The sequence below is a fragment of the Tachysurus fulvidraco genome, chromosome 25 (genome assembly GCF_022655615.1).
Source record: "Tachysurus fulvidraco isolate hzauxx_2018 chromosome 25, HZAU_PFXX_2.0, whole genome shotgun sequence".
NCBI lineage: Eukaryota > Metazoa > Chordata > Actinopteri > Siluriformes > Bagridae > Tachysurus > Tachysurus fulvidraco.
The window spans coordinates 15,915,517-15,939,327 of NC_062542.1; the positions used below are offsets into that span (position 1 = coordinate 15,915,517).

The 23,811-nt window shown below is 40.1% G+C and overlaps 1 protein-coding gene across 10 annotated transcripts in view; it reads right to left on the reverse strand.

The window, feature by feature from the left end:
• Positions 1-23,254, reverse strand: part of pde7a (phosphodiesterase 7A) — a 30,578-nt gene extending 7,324 nt beyond the window's left edge. Inside the window, exons 1-6 of one of the 10 annotated variants that reach the window (XM_047808518.1) lie at positions 8,332-8,628; positions 6,327-6,368; positions 4,374-4,434; positions 2,532-2,564; positions 1,812-1,901; positions 123-274 (exon numbers count right to left, since the gene is read on the reverse strand). In XM_047808518.1, the coding sequence (XP_047664474.1) occupies positions 123-274; positions 1,812-1,901; positions 2,532-2,564; positions 4,374-4,434; positions 6,327-6,368; positions 8,332-8,391 (438 nt within the window). In that variant the 5' untranslated portion in view covers positions 8,392-8,628. Of the gene's footprint in view, positions 1-122; positions 275-1,811; positions 1,902-2,531; positions 2,565-4,373; positions 4,435-6,326; positions 6,369-8,331; positions 8,629-13,649; positions 13,735-22,053 lie in introns of those variants that run through there. The other 9 variants (XM_047808516.1, XM_027175769.2, XM_047808521.1 and 6 more) reach the window with 9 other exon arrangements.
• Between the last annotated feature and the right edge of the window lie 557 nt (positions 23,255-23,811).

Here is a 23,811-nt window from a genome sequence, read left to right on the forward strand (position 1 = left end):
TATGTGTGTGTGTGTGTGTGTGTGTGTGGACGTGAGTATGTGTGTGTGTGTTTGTGTGTGTGTGGACGTGAATGTGTGTGTGTGTGTGTGTGTGTGTGTGTGTAAGATGATTGAGCACACACCCTGGCTTGTCCACAGTAATCTTCATCTAGGATGTGCAGGGGGTTCAGGTGCGGCGCTCCCCGCAGTAACCGGGACGACAGGAGGTGACGCTGGAAACTGAACAGCCTGCGGATCCTCCGGGCTGGAATCGATCCCGCTGACTCGGCACGGGCTGAAAACAAACACACACACACACACACACACACACACACACACACACACACACACACACACACACACACACACACACACACAAACAGAGCGCGAGAGAGAGAGAGAGAGATGAAACCACTACAGCACACATCCAAGTTAAAGGAATAATCCAGACACTTTTGCTTTTAAATAAATTATTTATCCCAATTAGAACAAATTAAATTCAACACGGAAGAACACGGTTTGTGGAGAACTACTTTATGTCTGTTCGGTGTTGTTCAATCTTTATCTTCCACCTGGAACTACTTTTTCTGGAAGAATTTGCAAAGTGTGAGTTTAAAAACCGGAACTACTTTTTACTATTTCACTGCTGCTTTACTGGAGAATTTGATAAAACTCCCTAATAAGAACATCAGCTTTGAAAGCTCAGGTCATGTGTGTTTCGTCCTAAAATGTTCATCTCTCAAGTGCAAATGTTGCAGTTTTTCATTTACATCCTAAAGCCAATATTTAAAAGTTTATTGAGTGAATAAACTGGTGTCCTTTACAACATCCAACTTCTTTTACAAGCGAACCGGTTTTTCAGTTTTCTTCCCCCAGAACAGGAAGCGTGTCTGTATCCTCATCAGTAATACAGACACGCATGCTATAGAATAGGGAGAAGAAACTGAAGTGAAAGCACAAAAGTGTTGCTTTAATTTACAGTAATGAACTTTAAAGTCATGCAGAGATCTAAAAGGTCAGTAATGCTCCGAGATATGCTTTCTCTCATGTTCGGCTTCCTTTCATTCCACCGTATCGAATCTGATGTCATTCCGACGCCCGAGGCATAAAAGTTTCTCACGAAGAGAGGCAGCTGGTCATAAAACACTATTACGGTAAATAACCTGAGGTGGCCCTGTGTGTTTTGTGGATTAAAGTGAATGAGGTAGGTGATTGATTAACACTGCATTGTTATGCAGGCTTGAAATGCGCTCGTCGTTGCCAGAGCGAATGGAGAGGCGGAGAGCTGACGCAGCGACTCGCTCCAAACCTCCACTGTCAGGCACAAAAAGTTCAACTCCTGCCTGACCAAAACACACCCAAACACGGCAACCATCTGGAACGGCTCAGATAGAGCGTGTCATGGCAGTGGTTTAGTGTGTAACAGCATGTGTAACTGCATGGTTTTGGAATCACGGGAACATAAAACGCTGTTGTTCCGATTAAAGAAGATAAACCTGAACTGCATTTCCACAGACGACTCGTACAGCTAGTGTGTGGATCCAAGAGAACAGTTCATGATTTGCATTTCATCTAAACTGGAACCATTATGCAAAATTATGACTAACCTTTTTTTTTTTTTTTTTTTTTTAAAGTTATAACAGGGAACTGAAGAAACACTTGGTCGTGTCATCGGATGGTTGGAGAGAATTCGTTTGGCTTTGCCGCTTTAACTTTAACTGTACCTGAGATTTCTATAGAGTATATACACAACTACAGGTCCGAAAAATGTGTGAAAGTGTTTATAGATGTGTAATAAACAACATTGGTCCTCTGTGCTGTACTGTACTTACAGTGTAAGGTGCGGAAATCGACACCCAGGTACGGGTGCGAGCCTCTTCGCTCGGGTTCAAATCCTGCCTGGCTTCTCACTCTCACATCTCCTAGAAAGCATCAAGACAAAGTCCCTCAAGAGGTTTGTTAGGCCGAGCGTAGTGCTGGACACACAAACACATGCGCACGCACACACACACACACACACATACGCATAGCCAAAACGTGGAAAGGAGGGCGAGGAGAGCGAGAGAGAGAGAGAATGAGAGAGTGAGAGAGAGCATGCAGCTCCATGCCGGGAGGAGAAAGGCATTAGTATTCAGGCTGGCACAAGCGAGGTAAACGCGAAAAAAGAAAGGCAGGCTTGTGCCTCAGCCCAAGTCAGAATGGAGAGGAAGAGAAAAAAAAAAAAAAGTCATAGGGACTTCAATGAGATTGGCCAAAGCTCTCGAGTCACATCTGTTAAATTCTCATTCAATAGGTCTTTTCATGAGACCGTGTTGCGGACAGGAAAAAAAAAAAAATCATAAAGGAAAATATAATTTAAATAAATAAATAAAAAGCTTGCATAGAATTCTACAGAGTAATGGCAGCGTCCAACAGGTCAAGTCACTAGTGATTGTGTACATGTGCATTAAATAAGTGAATAAATATAAATAAATAAATAAATAAATAAATAAATAAATAAATAAATAAATAAATAAATAAAAGGACAGCCTCCCAGCAGTACATTTACTTACTTGAAAACAGCTGTTTGAATATTACACAAGCCCCTATCAAAATACCAAAACTGTGAATTACAATTACATAAGCAACACTATCGTTTCAAAATTAAAGCAAGAAAGAAACAGAAAAAAAGAAAAATCATCATTCAAACAAAAGGTAGACATGAGTAAAAAATGTTGAAATCAAAAACAAAAAGCATTCAAACGATCTGAGAGAAAAATGTACAAAAGTGTAGTAGCGCACGTCACGCATGCAAACGGGAAGTACCACACGTGAAAAACCAGACGGAAGCTCCTGAGCATGCAGGAGGAGGGGAAGCCGCTGAGGTGGAGAAGCTAGGGGCGAGTGGGGGAACTCGGGGTAGGAGGGAGGGAGGGAGGGGGCGAGGGTGGTGTAAACACAACCACAGCAGCTTTTTCTCCCACAAAACTCCCCGGTTTCGTTAGCAGCATTACATTTGACCTCTGCGGCTCGGCTCTGTTTCCGTGCGTGCTTCAGATGAATGAAGGAGTTCCTCGGAGGGGCGAGCGGGCGAATGAGTGGACGCTCTTGTTTACTCTCACAACGAGACTGGTTTATCCGTCACGGCTCGAAATAAACGTAGCAGATTAGAGTGAGGTTGCTGGGTTGCTTTTTTGTTTCGGGGGGCTTCGGAAAAATTGATTAGGGAAGCTGTTAAAAATTCACTGGGCATTTAAATAACTGTCAAAGGTGATGTTTCTGTAGCTGAGAATCAATGCTCGTAAATTTAACAGCAAAAAAATACTGCACCCCCACGTGCTTGTGTGTGTGTGTGTGTGTGTGTGTGTGTGTGTGTGTGTGTGTTTTTTTACCACAGAATTCTAAGCGTTTCCCTGTATTTACTCCAAACTTATTTGTTGTCATATTTAGATTCAATTCACAGGGACACTGTGTAAAGGTGAGCATAAAGACGAGACTCTGCGGGACGGTCATGCGGGAGAAAGCGAGCGCGAGACGAACAAATACGAGATGAACCGCGAGCAGGCGACCATTCGTTCATTCTTACTTTAAAAGCAGGATAATGGTTTGTTTATATTCTGGAAAATAGAGCTAGATTAGTCACTAGAAAATACCGCATTCAGGCAGTTCAGTGAAATTCAGTGTAAATAAAAAAAATGTCCCGTGTAGGTCTCAAATTCAGACATAAACTATACGAATAAACTATGAAAAATGTTTTTTTTGTTTTCTTTGTTTCCAGGAGCACAACAATTATTATTACATATTATATTTACTTATTTGTTTATTCATTCATTCATTCATTCATTCATTCATTCATTCATTTATTTATTTAGTAAGCCTTTTGTGGCTTAGGCCACGCCCACTTTAATCTAACCGCGAGGCTGTTAATCAATCTAAAACTGTGTACATCCATTAACGGTACGTTTGGCGTCAAAAGGATCGAGTGTGAAAACGTGTTGAATTCTTCTCTGTGGTAAAACCTGCGTGACATCGTGGCTCCGGCGGATAAAGTCGTAGACGTATCACTTTAATGTCGCCGTATTGTCGTTTTACAGGAAATACCAGCTGCACGGGATTCTCAGTGCCGAGCCGCTCCGAGAGGTCGAAAGGTCAGCGTAAATCTGGGCCATATCTGTGTTAATCAGATTGACTGAAATCAAATCACAATAAAAATTTCAAAGGCGAGATCCTGAGGGGCTTTAAACCCTTGTGCTGATGAGATTATCTGAGGCTGTGTGATTGACAGGGCAGGTATCAGTACACGACGATGGTGTGATCAAGAACAGAGCTACAGTGTTTGCTGCTTTGTTTTAGCGTGTGCGTGTGTGTGTGTGTGTGTGTGTGTGTGTGTGTGTGTTAGTACAAATGGTGCTTACCTAGCATGCGAATATACAGAGCAGTTTGATCAGAACTGTCGTAAGAGATTGCGCCACGTCTCTGTGGGAAAGAGTTAAAAAAAAGAGAAAGATTGGAATTAAAGAGTCTCAAAGAAAAACAAAAAATTCTATTCAATTTAATTTGCATAGTTTATTCTTAACCTTAGCATGCAGTGTGTGTGGTGTAACTTTTTCCACATACAGTCTATTTTTGTGCACACTTTAAATTAGCCATTCGAAATCTTTATTTTAGACAAATTTAGACAAATAAAAAAAAATGTGCCCTTTAAGACACATGAAAGCATACGTTAAATTGAGAAGCCTTTGATTCAAAGATATTAAGAGTAAATCTCATACTCAGTCATACGGTCGTACACAGGTTTCCACACAAGCTTATCAAAATTTTAAGTTTTAGGAGAAGAAAACAAAACAGAGTGCACTTTTAATAAAGACCCCCCGAAAAAACCCACCATGCCACACACAAGCAAAGCCTTTAACTTCAAAACCGCTTCATTTACAATCAGTACATGACTGATGCTGACCTCTGATCAGACTTCATGCCTCACATGACAGACGCAACCAGACGCCGGAACGTAAACAAGAGCACAATGTTTTCAACTATCTCTGAGGTGATGTTTGTAAAGGTGACAGCATGTGTGTGTTTCTCACACGGCCGTACTTCTATGGAAGTGTGTTTAACAGCCAGAGACTGGACCATCCCACTAAGACACACACACACTCACTCTCACTCGCTCACACACACAGACACACACACACAAACACACTCTCTCTCGCACACACAAACACTAACTCTCTCTCGCTCACACTTACACACACACACACACACATACACTTCAGCTCCACAGGAGGACACAAGGTTCTGAATTAAGCACGCCTCATCTCTCCTGTTTAATCTTCTTGGTCATTGCCTGCCCTGCTACACTAAGCTGCTGGGTGATTAACACAAACTCGCAACTCATCTCATCAAGTGACTGTGTAACAAAAAGGCTGATTATTAATCAGAAACGTCAAAAAGAAAAACAAACCTCCCGACCATAACACTTCCCTATGCTGATACCTATAAGACTAATCAAACTACTACTACTACTACTACTAATAATAATAATAATAATAATAATAATAATAATAATAAAAATAATAATAATAATAATAATAATTATAATAATAATAATAATAATAATATGTCCAAACCATATTAAATAATATAGAGAGTTTAAAAAGAAAAAAAAAAAACTCTGGTTTCCTGTCTTGAAATGAACAAAAGAAATAATTACAAAATAAACAAATATATCAATAAATAATTATTTAACTCTCGCTTCTAAATGAACATTTTTATTTTGTCTATTATTTTAAATATTTTATTTTTTTCTAGAAAATCGTCCTAAATTTTTTAGGCTTTTTTTTTTTTTTTAAGATAACATTCTGCTTTAAATATGTAAAGTACAAAAGTATTGGCACCTTCAATGAAAATCCAACAGCACAAAGAGAAAGGGAAAAAAAAAAGATTTTTTGATGGTTATTAAGTCTTTACAAAATTATCAATTTTTATAACAATTTAACAAACTACACGTTGCACAATTTGCTGTGTTTGAAACCATCTGACAAATGACTAAGTGTAAATGAAACAGTCATTTCAAAGAGCTGTTAAAGAAAAAGAGAGAAAGAAATAAAGAAAAAAAAAAAACCACCCTTCAAACTATTCAGAAATCTTTCTGCACGATGGCGCAGGAGGGAAGGAGACGAGGCTGAAAAGCTAAAGACCTGGTTCGTCTTGTGCTGGCTTTTCTTCTCTCACACACACACACACACACACACACACACACACACACACACACACACACACACAAGTACAGCTTTTAGACGGCTGGACGTGGTGTCCCCAGATGGCACACAATTCAGTGTTTGACGTCAATGGACAACCAATTTGCATACTTGAGTTTTAGCCATTATCAGTCCTGCTCTCCCTTCAGACTCCTGCAATTACAAAATAAAATAAAGCTTTTTTTCATGCACAAGCAAGAATTAAACCTAAATCTAAGAAAATGGAACAATATTGAAGGAGCAGGTTTTAAGATTAAGGCTTGTTGCATGATTCCTGTGTGTGTGTGTGTGTGTGTGTGTGTGTGTGTGTGTGTGTGTGTGTGTGTGTGTGTGTGTATCTCTGCTTAATTACCGCTATGAAAGATAAACCCAGGATGACCGTTTGAGGTGTGTCCAGTTCCGGACTCAAACCAGGCGTAACCCTGCAATAACGGCGTGTGACTTGCTACAGGACACGACAACACACTTACGCCAGGCAGACTTCAAACGACGAGCACGCTGCCTGTTGAGTCATTTTGCCGTCCACAAGCGCCGTGTTTACACACATGACGCGCCGTTCGGCGTGTGAGTAATCCCAAGCAGGGGGTGCTGAGAGGAGCGTGCCCATATGGCACTGGTGCTACCGAGGGCTGCTATAACTCTGAGAAGAGCAGAATGACGTCACCTGCTTTAGCATGAAAACTCTCAGCGGGTCGCCGACTCGTGAGGACACACCTGCGACTTTCAGGGGATTTATTCAGAACCAAAATATATCCTGGCAAAACTAAATATACAAACCTCAAGCTGCTCTGTGATGGAACGGTACAAAGGAAACGCACGATCAGAGCCATTTATAAACTTCATGAGGAATTTCAGGCCTGCTTTGAGGACTCTATTTGAACGGGTTAACTCGGCGCCGAATCGCAGAGCCGCATGCCAACCGCTACACAACAGCGAAGTGCGAACAGAGTCTTGTGAGTTTGCACGGACACGTCGGAGCCGAAAGACAAGGCACAGACACGAAGCCTGCACGTCTGCTGCATTACACGCAGCATAGAAAGAATAAAACTGTGCACCGTGTTGCACTCGTACCAGATATGCAGCAGTCATGGTGGTGTTGATGAAGCTGAGTTCAACATCAACACCTTGACAAATCCCTTCCTAATACATATAGACCTTCTCAGGCAGTCACGTAACACGTGATGAGACGATCGCTTTGTACGCACGATACAGCGATCGGATTGGTCGAAATCTGTTCGGGATCCAATCTAGTTACAGGACGAATGAAATTTGTGAACCAGAGTTCAGCAGTTAGACAGGAAGTAGTACTTCACTAAACGATCACGGTGCTACACGCTCGCAAAACGCAATATGTACTTCAGCTGCTGATCACGTAAGAAATAAAACACTTCTCCATGAGCCTTTATAGGAAAATCATGAATATCAGTGAAGTTTGTCCTTGAATAGCAAATATGGAAAAATCTTATCCCTAAGCATGGAAACAGATCGAATCGCTTCGATCAAGTCAGTGAGTGAACCGTTACTATAGAAACCATAACGTATTTTACTGCTCTCAGTAATTACACTTCATGTCTTCGGTAACTAGCTGGCGGTTATACAGGTTTAATTAATTTCAGTATGAGCCCTCCGAGCCTGTCCGATCTAGCTATTGTCGTTAGATTGGACGCATTACAATCGGATGCATTGCCTCAGTCGTAAACGAAGAATCATTCAAAATGGATCAGATATGGCTTTTATGCGGCTGTCTGTGGAAACGACTTTTTTGGAAAAAATAAAAATAAAAAAAATCACAAAGCAATCACTAGCTGTCCACCTGCATACGTATTCGCTCGGCCAAGGTGACTGTTATGGCCGCATTGGGAACGAGCGCAGCGCACAGTGCACCGGCGGGTCGGGATTAGACTCAGCGGGGAATCCTCTCTGCTCAGCTGTGCCACAGAGTGACCGATTCTTTGGGTAAAACAGTTCTACCGGAGGAGAAAGTCATGCCAGTGTTAAAAACACTAGTCGGAGTTAGTGGGTAAAGTAGTGGGTGAAGTCAGAGACAAAACAGTGTTTCAAGAGTATTTTTTTTCCTGAAGAGGAAATAAAAGCTACAGTTAGCTCCAAAACCTACCTTGGAGAAAATCCATCTGATGAGAAAGCCAATTAAAGACCAGATCAGAGCTATTCCCATTGGACCTTGAGGACACAGACGATCATAATCTCGGTCTCCGAGTGTGGGTGTGTGTCACCGTGTGGGTCAGAATGTGGGCGTACGTGTGCGAGTGTGTGTGTGTTTGTATGTCAGAGACTCAAGCTTAAGGCCCAGACAGCGTGCTGAGTGCTGAGCTTAGTGCAGCTGTCTTAGCCATGCTGCCGTCACCTGACCACCCAATCATGGGACAGGCGCCATGGAGAGATGCAGACATACACAAACCAGCTGTCCGTGACGGCCATGAGCGCCTCTCATAAACCCCACCTCCCTCACGTGCCCCCTCAATCTCCACAGCTTCCAAGCGACAGCGAATCACAGCAGCAGATCCACTGACGCACGTAGGAGGAGGGGCTTTGAGGGATCGAGCACGCTCTCGTCTCCTTATCAGTGAAGCTCAAGTGCACACTGTACACTCCATTTACTACATAATACACTGTGCAAACCTACATCCCATCCCAATGAAAGATTAGGAACTTGTTCCTTTTTCTAAAATCTTACGTTATTTAAAAACATATTATATATTAAATATCCCAATGCACAACCCCCACCCCCACCTTTCATCTTATTCATAAATATTCAGAAAGCAGCCCCCACCCACTGCTCATTAATATTCATTACTTGGCTAATAGTCTTCACAACAAAAACGTTTTGCACCTATTCCATGAAATCAGGGTTTCGAAACCAAAAACAGAAATTTGCTGATCCGTAACTTTTTCATCATGAAAACGTCAGCAAGCAATGTACAATTTTCTCAACAAAAAAAGCAAAATGGAGAATTTCTAGCTTCTCGTTATATAGACTCTTCTGCATGAATCCAGTCATTTTAAACAAACTGATAATAAATGAAGCTGCTTTTTATAGACCGACAACATGTGGTTAGGGAAGAAACCCATTTTGACAATTGCGACGTGTTGATTGGTTGCCGTCAACCGATCACGACAAAATATTCAAACGATTTTCCTGTGAGGCAATCGATTAATATATTCATTTCAGCAATTGATCAATCACAGCAAACTATTCAAACGAGCTTTCTGTGACAAAGACGAGATGATTTGATACTGCAGGTGTCCCAAATCAAATATTTAGGCACTACAGTAATCCCTCGCCACTTCGCGGTTCAAGTTTCGCGGTTCAAGTTTCGAATTGCATATTCATAGAAAAACATTTAGTAAAAACGTTTTCCCAGGATGCCAGAAAAAGAGAGAAACTCTCTCAGAGGCTTTGTACATACCAACGGGCACTCAGACAAGGCACATGATTGGTTCCCGGCGCGAGATCCGAGCTGATTGGCTGCGTATCATCGCATCCTCTCCCAGGTTCTTCCCTTGTTGTATCTCGCCACTCTCGTTCACGCTGTCAACTGTGTCTCGCGTATTGTGTTCGAAATTAACTTTTCGTTAAGCCCTTACGATGCTTCCTAAGCGCCGTGCCCCTGCGAAAGATTCCTCTAGTGAGCCCAAAAGGAAGAGGAAGATGATGACCATCAGTGAAAAGGTCAAACTTAGGGCCAATCCTACTTCGCGGATTTTCACCTATCGCGAGGGGTTCCGGTCCCCATTAAACGCGATAAACGAGTGATCACTGTATTCCACTCAATTCTGAGGTAAATAATGTAGCGTTAGAATTTCACTACACTGGAAACAAGATTCCCAAATGCTGTTCCAGCATGACAAAGTCCCTGAGCTCCATGAAGACCTGGCTTGGAGGTTAAGGTTCATGTAGAAGAACTCGAGTGTCCTGCACAGAGCCGTGACTCGGACTCAACCCCATTGAACACCTTTGGAAGAACTGTAAGTGAAGCCTCAGCAACATCCCAACATCAGTGTCTGATCTGAACAGAGATCCTCACAGCCACCATCCAACATTTAGGAGAAAGCTTCGCAGAAGACAGGAATTGAAAGATGGATACTTTAACAACAGTAAAGAGGCAAACAAGTCGATATTAATGGCTTTGGTTGTAGAACGTGTTGTTTAAAGTAGAGGATTTCACATACTGTTCCCTGTTTAGTGTATATGTTTGTGGGTAAAACCAAATGAAACCAGGCTGATGATTTATTATTTATTTTATTTATTTATAACTGAACACTGTCAATTTTGGATTTGGTTTCGAGGCCAAACTGTGGAAGCATGACGGCAGTAATTTGAAATAAAAATCTCCATTCTTAACCAATTATGCCTCATGTTCCAGTCCATTCCCCAGTCACGGCCTTAGACTCACAAACACCTCGTTTTGAGAACAGGTGTGCAATCAAATGCTCTCCCGCAGCCTAAATTAGGCCCGTCGTAGCATCGACATCACCACATATGTCTGTGGAGGAGAGTTTCCACAAATAGACCAGCAGCACGTTAGGCGAACTGAACACCGCACCACGGGCGCTACGACACACACAAGACTTCTCGCTGTTTCTCACATGACTTTCCACACGATGCAGACTTATTTAAAGGGTGCGATTTTAACTGCGACTTCTACTGTCTGGAAATAATCTACACACGAACCCTGAGCTTGAACACACACCCACATAAGCTCCTACTCTATATGGATTTAATATGCAAACTCCTCGCTGTATGTTTACAGGGTCATATACTGAACCACACACACACGAGTCGGGAAGTGCCAGAGACCGTAAGTGGGCGAGGGGCGAGAGTCATGCGGATTAGGGATCGAGAGATCAAGCACGAAACTGCTGACTCCCGAACCAAACTCAGGAAATGGGACAATGTTGCGTGTGACCACATGTCCCACAGGGTTAGGGAGGAAACGAGGACGACGATCATCATCATCTTCTGTTTTGATTTATCAGTCACAAGTTATCGGCGAGCTGCACGATAAGTCAACAGTGAACATTATCTCAGGGATGGGCTGCAGTCATGTCATTGGCCACACCCACTGCAATTCACACTCATGACCCGCTGTGTTCGTTAGAGCTTTTAATTAAGGGCTAAAACATTTAGTGAAGTGCTGTTACAGGAAAACAATCAAGGTGTGGGTGAAGATAAAGAGATATTTTTATCAGCACAAAGCTTCCTAAAGTGACATACTTTTATAGTATGAATTGCACGAAAAGGTTCCTGTTACACTTTAGCAGCTATTTTTCTCTCAAAGACAAAATAAAAGTCACTTGTTAGCATGCGAGCACAGAAGGGAACACCTTCCTACTTGTTCGGGGAAAACAAAAAATTCCAGCTTTACCTCTAACTGTTGGTAAGTGCCGATACTGAAGACTCCTTCCATCAGTTTTTATTTATTTATTTATTTTTTATTATTATTATACTTCTGGTGCTAAAGTGATTTCCTTCACTTTAATAGTTCATACGAATATTAACTATCGGTCTAATATATTTCTGATTAAATGCAATAAAAGTAGCAACAAAAAAAAGCTGCCAGAATACAGAGCAACTTCCTTTTTACAAAATTCACCACATATGTTTATATGTTTTTTTCTTTCTTCCCGCTTCACTGTATAACTTCCCCCATTCCATTCAGTGCCGTAGTGAGGTCACCTCGCTCGGAAGCGGTCGTGTCCCTTCCTTTAAACACGTGCAGTCTGTTTCTGCTTTCTTTCCCCTTAGCGCAATAACGGCCAGTTTATCAGCACTTTGTTCTTCCTCATACGTTCATCAGCAGGAACATGAAAAACGAGCGAGCAAAAGAGGAAGCCGTGACGATTCCTGTTCAAACTCAGCCTGACTCGGATTAAAGGAAGGCTTCATAAACTCAGAGCCGCTTTAAGAGCTTCACGACTTACTGGACGTTCCTGTGCAGTCTCTCATGCGAAACAACAAAAAGCATACAGTGAAAAACAGTTCATTCAGACTTAATTATTTAGGGTAAACGGTTCATTATTTTACCTTTAGAAGCTGCAAATATGGTAAAGTTAGTGCACAAAAATAAAATTCTCTCTTTTTTTAAATAAAATAATTTTTTTCACTATTTAAATATGAAAAAGTTTTGTAGAGGTTTTTACATGTTTGATAAATAAACAACCTTTAATTAAAAGCTGCAATTGGGATATGTTTTTTTTTTATTAGTCAGCAAAATGCATTAAAAGGTGTGCAAACCAGAAAATAATAATAATATAGATAGATAGATAGATAGATAGATAGATAGATAGATAGATAGATAGATAGATAGATAGATAGATAGATAGATAATCATTAGAATTTCATGTTGTATTTTGGGTTTACTTTAAATTCTATGTCGATTATGTTAAATTGTAGGTCTTAAAGCCATGTGCAATATTTTGAAGTAAAGTTTAAAGAAATATCGGTGACTCAAATAGAGTTTAGAATATGAGTTTTGTGCGGCAGCCAATGAAAACAGAGAAGAGGCGTGGCCTATGCACCATCATCTAAATAAATAACCAGGTCTTGCCAAATTTTCAGACGTGAACCGAAAATTCGATTCATTTCTGATTTGATTCGTCGGACTTTTGTCTTTGCTATTGTCTTAATGAGATTTCCATGTAAGTAAAATTGAATTAGTATTTTTTTTTAAATTAGTTTCACTTTAACATATGAAATTTCAATAAGAAATAACCTACTAATACATATCCTTAATTCATGCAGCAAAAGCAATCCTTTTTTTCCCCTCGTCCAGAATTTATGTAGCTAAAATATACAAAGCGTTTATTCTATTAATCTTTATATTATTCTTTATATTAACCCTTTGTTCTATGTTTACGTTCTGTAAATGTCAATTGTAAAAAGCGCTATAGAAATAAACTTGAATTGAATTGAAAAATCGAATTGAAAGTTTGTCCACTGTGAGCAATTATGTGATTATATGAAGACCAAGCACAATGAGAAGCAGTAAACAAACAGACATCACACCAAAGCATCATGAATGAATAACACATTATCTCCATCCAATACTGATGGTCAGGGGATAAAAGGTCAGGAGAAACCTGCGTGTCGGGTCAGGGGTCTATGTCGGGTTTCAGATGTTCCCTGACCCTGAAAAAACAACCGTTAATACACGCTTTATATCTAAAGCTTGCGGCTGAAACCATGAAACAGTGCTGTGACACGTGACACGCATTTTTGTATTGTTGATGCATCCAAACAAGGAACATGAGCAGAATATTGTTGGAACAAAAGATCTCACAACTAGGGGAGGAGATCATATTTTCAAAACATTTGATATTAGACTGTTCAAAATTACACAGTAAGGTGTAGAAGAAACCACAGAAGGTCATGGAGTTATAGGACTAAAACCGGTGAAGCAAATGTACACTGACGTTGTACACTACACCATGACGTTGATGATCCCCTGAGAGAATCCTGAGGTATCTAGAGATGTTCCAGCTCCAGCTTGGATGGTGACTTCATGAGGTGTTTGAGGACAGCAACCTCCTAATGAATACACGATTGTCAGACTGTATCTGACAGTAGAAAGGACATTATTCATAATAACACTCTCTGATGTTTATAACAGTTTATAATCACACCCTCCAGTGTCACCCAAATGAGGATGAGGTTCACTTTTGAGTCTGGTTCCTCTCAAGGGTTCTTCCTCTTCCATCAAATTGAGTTTTCCTTACCACAATCATAATAAGTCTAATATTAATCTTGACCTTTTATATAAAATTAATCTTTGTATAATGTTAATATTTATTCATTAAAGAATGACCATGTTTTTTTTTTTTAACAATTTATAAAGATATTTATTTTTATGGAATATCCTCAAGGCTAACCCTAACCCTAGACATCCAGTTGTAGAAAGTTTAAATGGTCACTCTGTGTACTTTATAGCCAACACACACACACACACACACACACACACACAAAAGAAAGTTTTATGCATGTGTGGGTGGAAAATTGAATATTCAAATAATAATCGCAGGACTCTAAGAAAATTTGAATAATAATAATAATAATAATAATTATAATAATAATAATAATAATAATAATAATAATAATAATAATAATAATAATAAATGTTGGAGATGCTTTTCCCTTTACACAATGGTCTTAAGTCAGGATTATTTTTAAGAATATTTTATAAGGAATAAGTAATATATTCAGTATTGGTTGTGGAACAAATCATTAACAAATGAAAAATTCAAAAGACGTTCAAAACACTCAATAATTTAAAAAGCTATATGACATCAACAAAACAAAACTCTAAAATCAGGCAGATTACTGAGTATCAGACTTGAATCTAGAGTTTGCACGCATGCATACACGCACATACAACACAACACCTTGTGAAACACTGAACAGCTCATTCAGCATTGTTACCACATCCTGAAACTACGTCAATCCAACGGCTCTGCATGAAACCCTTATCGCCTCGCTGAAGATAAACAAATTCAAGAAGAAACAGTCACCAAGCGTGCGGGATGAGGCCTCCAACGAACACTCGCTGCACCACTGACAGCTAATCTCTCCCATTTCAGACTTCCTACCAATACCATGATACACACTGGTTCGGTATCTCAGTTTACACACGATAACGCTAATGATAGACACCGAGGCGGGCGGTGTAGAGCCGCACGTGCACCAGGGGCAGAATGTGAAATTCATAACACTAAAGACCTGCCATTATAAAACACTTAAGTGCTATTGTGATGGTAATTCAGTGAAGACTATTAATGGACTGAATTTATTTCCTGATACATCTTAAGTGATGTAGGATTCTATACTGCAACCATTTTCTCAAATATTCTTCCTATGTTACTGTTACCAGATGTGCCTAAACCTTGGGATCCTTCCAAAAAAAAGGGGTAAAACTGATGCCTGGGGGTAAAGTATAGAGCCTTTGTTTGTAGGTGTAGCAAAGATTTACACAAGTCAAAGTCAACAAATCAAGACAGGCTTCATTAGAGAGCAAATACTGAGAGTTTGCCACATGATGGAACAATGGGTTAAGCCTCAAAAACAGAAAAGCAGCTCCGAACATCAAGAACATCAAGACAGAGGAGAAGATCAGGTACCAGAAGGATGGGAAGAGAAGAGTGTGGACAAGGGAAGAGAAGGAAGTGCTCGTAATTTCAAATACAGAATCTCATCTTATAGAAGCGGTGAGTGAAGCTGCTGAAGCAGAAGACTGACTTAATTTTTTTGTCACATTATTCAATACAGAATAGTAAAGTTCTTTCTTCCAGCTTTGGAGGATGGGGTCATTAAGGAGCATCTCTGGAGCCCTAGATAGGTAGCTTGGCAGTGCTGGAGCTTAAGACCCCAACTTTCTGATGAACAACCAAGAACCTCAACCATCTGAGCTAGCACTACTCACTTTATCAGTATTTACTGATCATGTGACTACTGACAGAAGCAGCAGGATGAGTTCTGATGTGTAGAAGGCTTAAACGATTCAAAACTCGTTGGACGGTGCTTCACGCCACAGCTGTACGATGACCTGAAACACACCGAGGATTTTTAAACAGAGGAACCGCGACGGTCTGCAACGGAGTACGCGCTTTCTAAAGACGCAACTGAGGGCAAATCACAAACCCAAGTTTAAGCAGGAAGAGAAGACTGATGCAGAAAACTCCTGGCAGAACATTACCAAAGAGAAGCCCAACGTCTGGTTGCGTCTGAATCGATTTCATTTAGTATTACGTTACATTGTCCGATTACTTTTGGTCCCTTAATAGAAAGAAACACATGTTTAAATAAAAGTGCAATACTTCCTACAACATTCACCCAACTTTTGATGTAAATATCCTCAAATTAAAGCTGAAGCTCATGATTTAACATCAGCGCCAATAATATATTCCGGTAGACGGCTTAAACAACAAGAAACGTGTCCAAATATTTATGGACCTGTAACGATAATCGATACGTCTGTATCTGCTAGAGTCTCTTATTCGTTTCATTGTTAATCACCTTAATAAATAAAAGCATGCCCACTTGTCATCATGTCATCTGTCGTCACTAACATTCAAAAATTCATTTTAAAAAAAGCAATCAGAAAAGCGTACAAGGTTTCAGATACGGTCCCTTGACATGTCCTAACTCCTCGAGGTCACACGGCATGATTTTCAGACAACGCACCAAAACGTGACCGCGACTGAATCGAATCTTGCAATAACGACTTCGGGGAATGAAAATGAAAGCGAGTTCGTGTTATGGCTTCTCAAAAGCCAGACTTCTGGTACAGTGGTGATAAACATGACCAAGAAACATCAGCTCTGACAGGAAGAGGCAATTTTACTGACATTGCAGACAACCAACCGCAGTGCTTTATTTAATGCTGCAGCCTGTTTGTTGTTTTCGTTTTAGTCGCAGTGATTATATCTCGTGCTTCTCGTTCATCTGCAAGAAATTTAGTCCGATTTGTTCCATCGCTGACTGAATTTTCTGATTCCGAAAGAAAAACCGAGCCGCTGGCAATAAGACCAGCTAATCAACTATGACGAAAGTAATGATCGTGTCTGATGATCACTCTCAAAAAAGATTTACTCCTTCATTGTTGTTTTATACTTTTGGGTGTTAATCTGGAGTTTTTAGCTCATTTGATTTTGTACGCGTCGCAAACGTGCATCGTCTGTACCGTCATTTACAGATGAGCGTTTGTTAGTTAGTTCGTCATTTACACACGGTTTTATTTTAAAACCGATAAATGATTCTCGAAGTGTGATGATGTGTGTTCTGGTTAACCAATCAGATCCAGGAATTTGAAGCTTGTGGCAGGAAAAGTGTAAAGACGAGTCATTTTGTGGTCAAAGTGGTAACGTCAAACTTTGTGATCTAATCTCCTGTGCACGTTCAAGCTTGTGATCTTGGCAACGGGATTGTCAGGCTTCAAAGAACGGAAAAATCCTGGATCGTTTCAGTACGACAAACGGTTTCCTAACACACACACACACACACTCTTCGACTACTGTTACAAAATACACTGTGGTTTCACCTATAAACATTTGGTATGCTAAAAAGGGGTTTGCAGGAACTATGGTCTTGCTAAACGCAGTCAAAAACAGTTACTGACTCTAATCAGACACAGCAGGATGTCTTCGGGGCATGTGACGAAACAAACCGACTCCACCAGAGCACCAGGACCAACACTGTAAACTCTACCAGTGAGCCGACATCACACCGATCGACCAGAGCGTCCGTATGACTAACAGCCAAAATCTATCGAGAGTCAAGCTGAGAACCTGCTCTAAATACAGCAGCATCTACAGACGAGACATCAACAACATCGTTTACAAAAAGTCAGGAGCAAAACATTTAGTGACGACACAAATAGCAACGCCATCGTTCTGGGATGGTTACCACACCCCTTTTTATTGTATATTAAACTTTTCTGTCAGGTCATCACGTTTTGACGGTTTGTAACTCCACCCCCCTTTTTTTTGGACGACACGCTGGTGAGAAAATATTCGCTGAAAGAAATAAAGTTGAAAATAACAGATCATACAGTATATCGTGTTCTGATGCTGCATCGTAATTGAACACACAGTGTTACTAAAACTGAGCATTGAAAAAAACGATGCATTTATCGAAAGGACCAGAAACTTAAAGGTGTCAAAACAAACATCAATTTGTCGTACGTCATTTGGCTAGATCGCAGCCTAGCTAGAGCTATAGCTAACTAATGAATATAAAAGATTAATAATTCGTTCTAAGCCAGAAGATAACTACTGAGATATACAAAAATATAAATTTTTCATTAAAATAAATAAATAAATCGTAATAATATCTTGCTACATTACTAGCTACGTCAGTCCTGCTAATCCTTCATGTCAAAAATGGCCATTTCCTGCTGTCGCAGAGTATTTCCAACGCAGCGCTGCATTTGGTTTCGTGTTTTGTTCGTCTGTTTTAACGTAACGTTAATATCTCTCGATAATTTGCTGATCACTCGATTGATAATTACGAATATATTTGTTGCATCGGAACATAAAATTTATGGCTGTTACATGCTGTGACTTTCTACCATTATGTGCTCTTGTGTTTTGTAAATTTGAGAATCAGAGACATAAAATTGCTGCATTTAACTACCAGATATCTGTTTTTTGTGTAAGATGACATTGTATGATGATTAAAATCATGTTGTTTTCTCAAACAAAGGCCAACATGAGGTCTGTCCCAGTGGATGGTGGTGTCAAAGCTTCGCACTGGCACGATGACATTCGATTTACATTACACACACACATACACTCTTTGTCTAAATATGAATAATTACAAATTCCCCCCTCACTCACACTCACACAAACACGTATACACATACACTCACACACATACTGTACACGTACACACACACGAGAAGACGCCTTCTTTCACAAAAACGCGCCTGTTTGAGAAGAACATGAGTGGGAGAGTGGGACTGAAGGGGGACGGAGTGATGATAGTGAAAGAATGCAGAGAGAAAGTGTGAAAAGAAAAAAAAAGAGAATGTAAGAGAAAGAAAGAGAGAGAGCGTTGTGGCCATCTGTGAAGTTGGAAAGCTGCCAAACTCCTGGCCCGAAAGCCTGAGCACATGTTTAACTGCCTCACTCTGTACCATAGCCCACCTTAGGGCTGACAAACATGGCAGCATGGAATAACCCCACTCACACACACACACACACACACACACACACAACACGAGTCAGTCATTCACATTTTATGACTGCACAGACACAATGTTTGTAAAAAGCGAACTGCTCTCCGCAGCTTGTGAAATACCTAACGCAGACTCCGCTTAAACAAATAAAATCCGCACTCATTTATGTGGCGCGATTTACACACATCTCCATCACTAAAACGACTGCACCTGTTCGCAAGCGTGGCACAGATCAGCTTTGGTTTTAAACAACCCGGGATTCCTGTAAACGTCTTCAACACGTCCCAGCATAGCGAGACCTGCTCTTCACTATATACATTGGTTCACTATGTATTTTTTATTTATTTATCATTTTAAGGAGAACTCGGACTCCAATAAGATTACACCAGAGAACTGCAACGTTCCTTCTCAGCATGATATTCCCGTTTCATCGTCACAACCTGAAGCCAGCCACAATGTGCTTAAGAAAACACACAAACACAAGCTTCTTCGTCATAACAATTCCCTCCCATTTACGTGTTTACATATGACAGGAGCATAAAGGCTTGGACAAGTCTAGGCTTGGACCCAGGGCTCCGTCCCACATTCCACACGCACATGAAATTCCAGACAAAGGCCATGGAAGCCTTCCCATATAAAGGCCAGAAAGCAACACGTCACATATTTGACAAATTTATCCCATGCCCCCAAGGCCTTTGACCGATATATCCATCAATTCTCAAACAGTTTGAATGCTGACGTTTGATCGATTTTTGCTTAAAAGTTCCATTTGTGATTATTTGGATGAAGGGATAACCAATAATCCCACTGAGAAACGAGCTGCTGGGTTGCTACTAAACAAAACTAAACAGTACTTCAACCCTGAAGTTTTATACCGAACTGCAAGATGGATTCAATCATCTGAATACTAGAACACTAAATCGTGCATGAGAAGCAAACATCAAGCTCCAGTATGACAAAATTCTAACATTAAGTTCCTCACAAACTGAAAACGTGATATCGTTAACACCAGGACTACATCCTTCATCCCCACCTTACACCTTACAGTAAGTTCTGACAGAAAAGTGTGTTTTATTTACATGGTTCAGAATTCAGCCAACAATTAATTTCATTTGGATGCCAGACACGATTCCGCTGCCCAATCGACGCCACGTGACGAGCCAAAGTTACAGGAGCTATAACTTCAAATCTTTAAAAAAAAAAAAAAAACTACATATGTTTTTCCAGCTCTGATAGAACCAGACTGAGAAGTAAACACATCTGTGACGCCGCTCAATTTATAATATTTACAAACTTGCAGCTGAAGATAAGAGACCAGGCAGACTTTAAAGATTACAGCCCAAGAGCACACAGAGCCAAAAGATAGAAGACAAACCCGCAGTACAGGCCAAGGAGCATAAACACTGAGTCTAAGAGTATAAACCTTACATTATGAAGATCAGAGTCTAAACCCCAAAATATACACACTGCCAGGGTATACAGAGGGTATAAAACACACGGTTATTTAACCCTTCTGGTATATGCCCAAAATTTACATACTAATCATAACCAATTTATGAAATCCTAAGTTTAAGAAGTAATAATGTTAAAGTCTAAACCCCAAGAGTTTAAACCACAAGAGTATTAAACTCCAGTAACATATTCCCAAAGTTTCTAAAACTGAGTATAACCATTATATAACCCCCACGGATAAAAGTAAGTAAAGTATAAACCACATGAATATTAAACCCTCCTAAAAATAACCCCCTGTCATATGCAGTCAAGGTTTATGACCACGAACTTTAAAATATAATAAGGTTAAACCCCAGAAGTATAAAGAATATTAGTGTTAAACAATTCAAGTATTAACCTTAGTATCTACCAATAAGCTAGTAATTTCTAGTATTAATATGAACCACAGATGAAACTCCAGATTAACACCCAAAAGTATTAAACAGAAAAAAAAATCCTAGTGGTGAATATTTGAAGTTTAAATCACACGAGAATTACAGGGTTACAGTATTAAACCCCTGCAGTAGCTTAAATATTCAGAATTAAAAAGCACAACTTTAAGCGTGTAATTCCCAAAGTAATAAAACTCTGTAGTGTAAAGTCTGGAATAGGGGGGAAAAACACATTAGTATTATAACCCATGTAAACACCGCTGAAGTATCAACCCCAAAGACTAAAAAGCTGTCGTAGGAACAGATCACGAACGAGGAACCAACTCCAGATGTATAAAACTAAAATATAAAAGCAATCAATAAAGAATTAAAACAGAGTGAGTATTAAACCTAGAATAGGTTCAGAGTTTGCAATAAATGAGTCTAACCATCATAAAAATGAACCCTGTACAAACTCCTGTACAAACTCCAAAAAAAATATTAACCTTAAATAAAACCCACATTAGTATCAAACCTTTCAGTGTTAAACCCCTGTAGTATATACTCATAACTTGCATTACATAAAATGTTAAGCAGTCAAAGCTCTGGGATTCAAACTGCATATATTATAATGTGCATAAATTATAAAAATCAAGGGACAAACCCCAACTGAGAGAGAGAGAGAGAGAGAGAGAGAGAGAGAGAGAGAGAGAGAGAGAGAGAGAGAGAAACCAATAATACAATTTTGAAGAAGAAACCCTGTAGTTATACATAATGAAGTAAATAGAAGTATAAAACAAATCCAGTATTAAACTCCTGTAGAATATGTATGGAGTTTACAGTAGAAACACAGCATATCAGCTGGATAAATCTTGATAATAAAACAAAAGTATTATCTCATTCTAGAATTTAATCGTGTAAAACATTGTATTGGGGAAAAAAAGACAACCAAATTTTAGACCCAACCCCAGCTGTATTTAAAAAACCAAATTAACCAAAACTACAAGCAGAAATCTCAAACATAAAGCCTACAGTAGCTATATAGAGAAGAGGATATATAAACTACAAATCCAGTACAATCTCGATGTAAGAACCTCAGTGTGAACCCAATAAATAAGAAACTATTCTATTATTAAGTACAAAAGTGTTCTAGATGGATAATATCTCAATTGAACACCAACGCAAGTGTGTAAAGTATAAATGCAATGGTGTTAAGCCTGGATCATGAACACGGTTTGAAGGTAATGTGAACGCACAAGTGAAATAAACGAGTTGATGGGATTTTACCTGCGCCAGCTGCCGCGGGTCCGGAGCACCGAACAGAGACGAGCTCGAGCTGAAGCTGATCGCTCCTCTTCGGCTCAGCACGTGCTTGGGAACCGGCCTGTCCAGAGGCAACACCGGTAACTGATAACATACTTCCATTGAACAATATGAACGCTGGATCCGGATAAAAAAGATCAAATTAAAAAAAAAACTAAAAAAAACAAAAAAAACAAAACAAAAAAAAAGGTAATTAAAAGAAAACTCAGATGGTTGGCATGAAACTGCGTCTTGGGGGGGAAACCCGGAAAGGGGTTATTATTATTATTATTTTTATTATTGTTGTTGTTTTCTTAAAACACAATAAACCGACGTTCAGGAGTCGAATCGCTTCATTTTGTTCGGCTCGATGGTAAAGTCGCGCGCGCGCGCACACACACACACCGCCGTCGTTGGTGATGTCCGTGTTCTGTACGCGTGGTCCATCCTTTATTCCCCTCTTTATTCGGCTGTCATTCCTTTCCTCCTTTTCTCAGGCAAACCGGGCCATACTGACGACGAGGCCTGGGTCTTTTTAGTATCTTTTAAAAAATGCTTCCTCATTTTTAAACTCCTCTGTGCGTGTGTGTGTGTGTGTGTGAGTGTGTGTGTTAGTCAAGCCTCATCGTGAAATGGCTCCGCGCAACGATTCCGAATAAAAAGACAAAAGGCATGACCACTTCAGGGGAGAGAGAGAGAGAGAGAGAGAGAGAGAGAGAGAGAGAGAGAATTCATGCACGCGCAATTTACAAAGGAAGAATAAAGAAACAAAGTAACTAAGGACAGGAATCCAGCAGGAAATGAGAAGGGACTCGGTTTTTTTTCATGTGGGGTTCCGATCAGCGCCGCATTTTATTCGCCCCTTTATATTCCGTCCTTTTTTTCTCCCCTTCCCCTCAATGCAGATAGAGAGATCAGACCTCACAGCTCTCACAGCTCACTCAATGCACCAGTGTGTCCACAAAAAAAAGAAAGAAAAATAAATAAATAAATAAATTCGAAAGAATAAAATCTTTCCAGCGCTGGTGTTTTGCCTCTTCGTTCACGTGGCCTTCTTGGAATTATTTTCTTTCTAATTAAGGAAAAATAAAAGCACGCACAGCCAGTAAACTCCACAGGCTTTTTTTCTGCTTTCCCCCAAAACACTGCAAGCTGCTTCCGAACATGCAGACAGGAGGCTGTCCAAGAAAAGCGCCGCTTAGTGGAACAAAATCCAGCCAATACCTATGCGGCTGTTCGTGTGCACTCGGATCTGATTGGACGAAATCGAAACACGATTTCAATTCGAGCGATCTGATTGGCTTGACGTCTTGGGCGACTCCGGGACCGATTGATATGCAGTCGTGCGCCGACTATATGGACCTCAGCGAGGGTATTCCACACGCCGGGGTTTGCCCTACATCACTGCCTGTGATCACCCTCACTGGCATGAGTCACTCAGCCAACACACGTTCTCATTTAAAGTGCCCCTGAAATCAAAAGAAGTGCTTCATAGTTTGTCCCTTAAACTTGTCACACCAATATGATGGCACATCAATAAAAACAAGACAAAAAAACAGACAAATTAGTTTACGAGATATTCGTTTATCACTCATGGGTCATGGCTTTATCCTGGTCACATTACATTGAGTCCGGAGCGTGACGTGGGAATATGCCCTGGATGAGTCTACAGAAAAACTTGTACTAGTTCACAACTTGAGATAATTACTCTAGTCAAACCACCTACTGGGAAGTGAGAGGAAA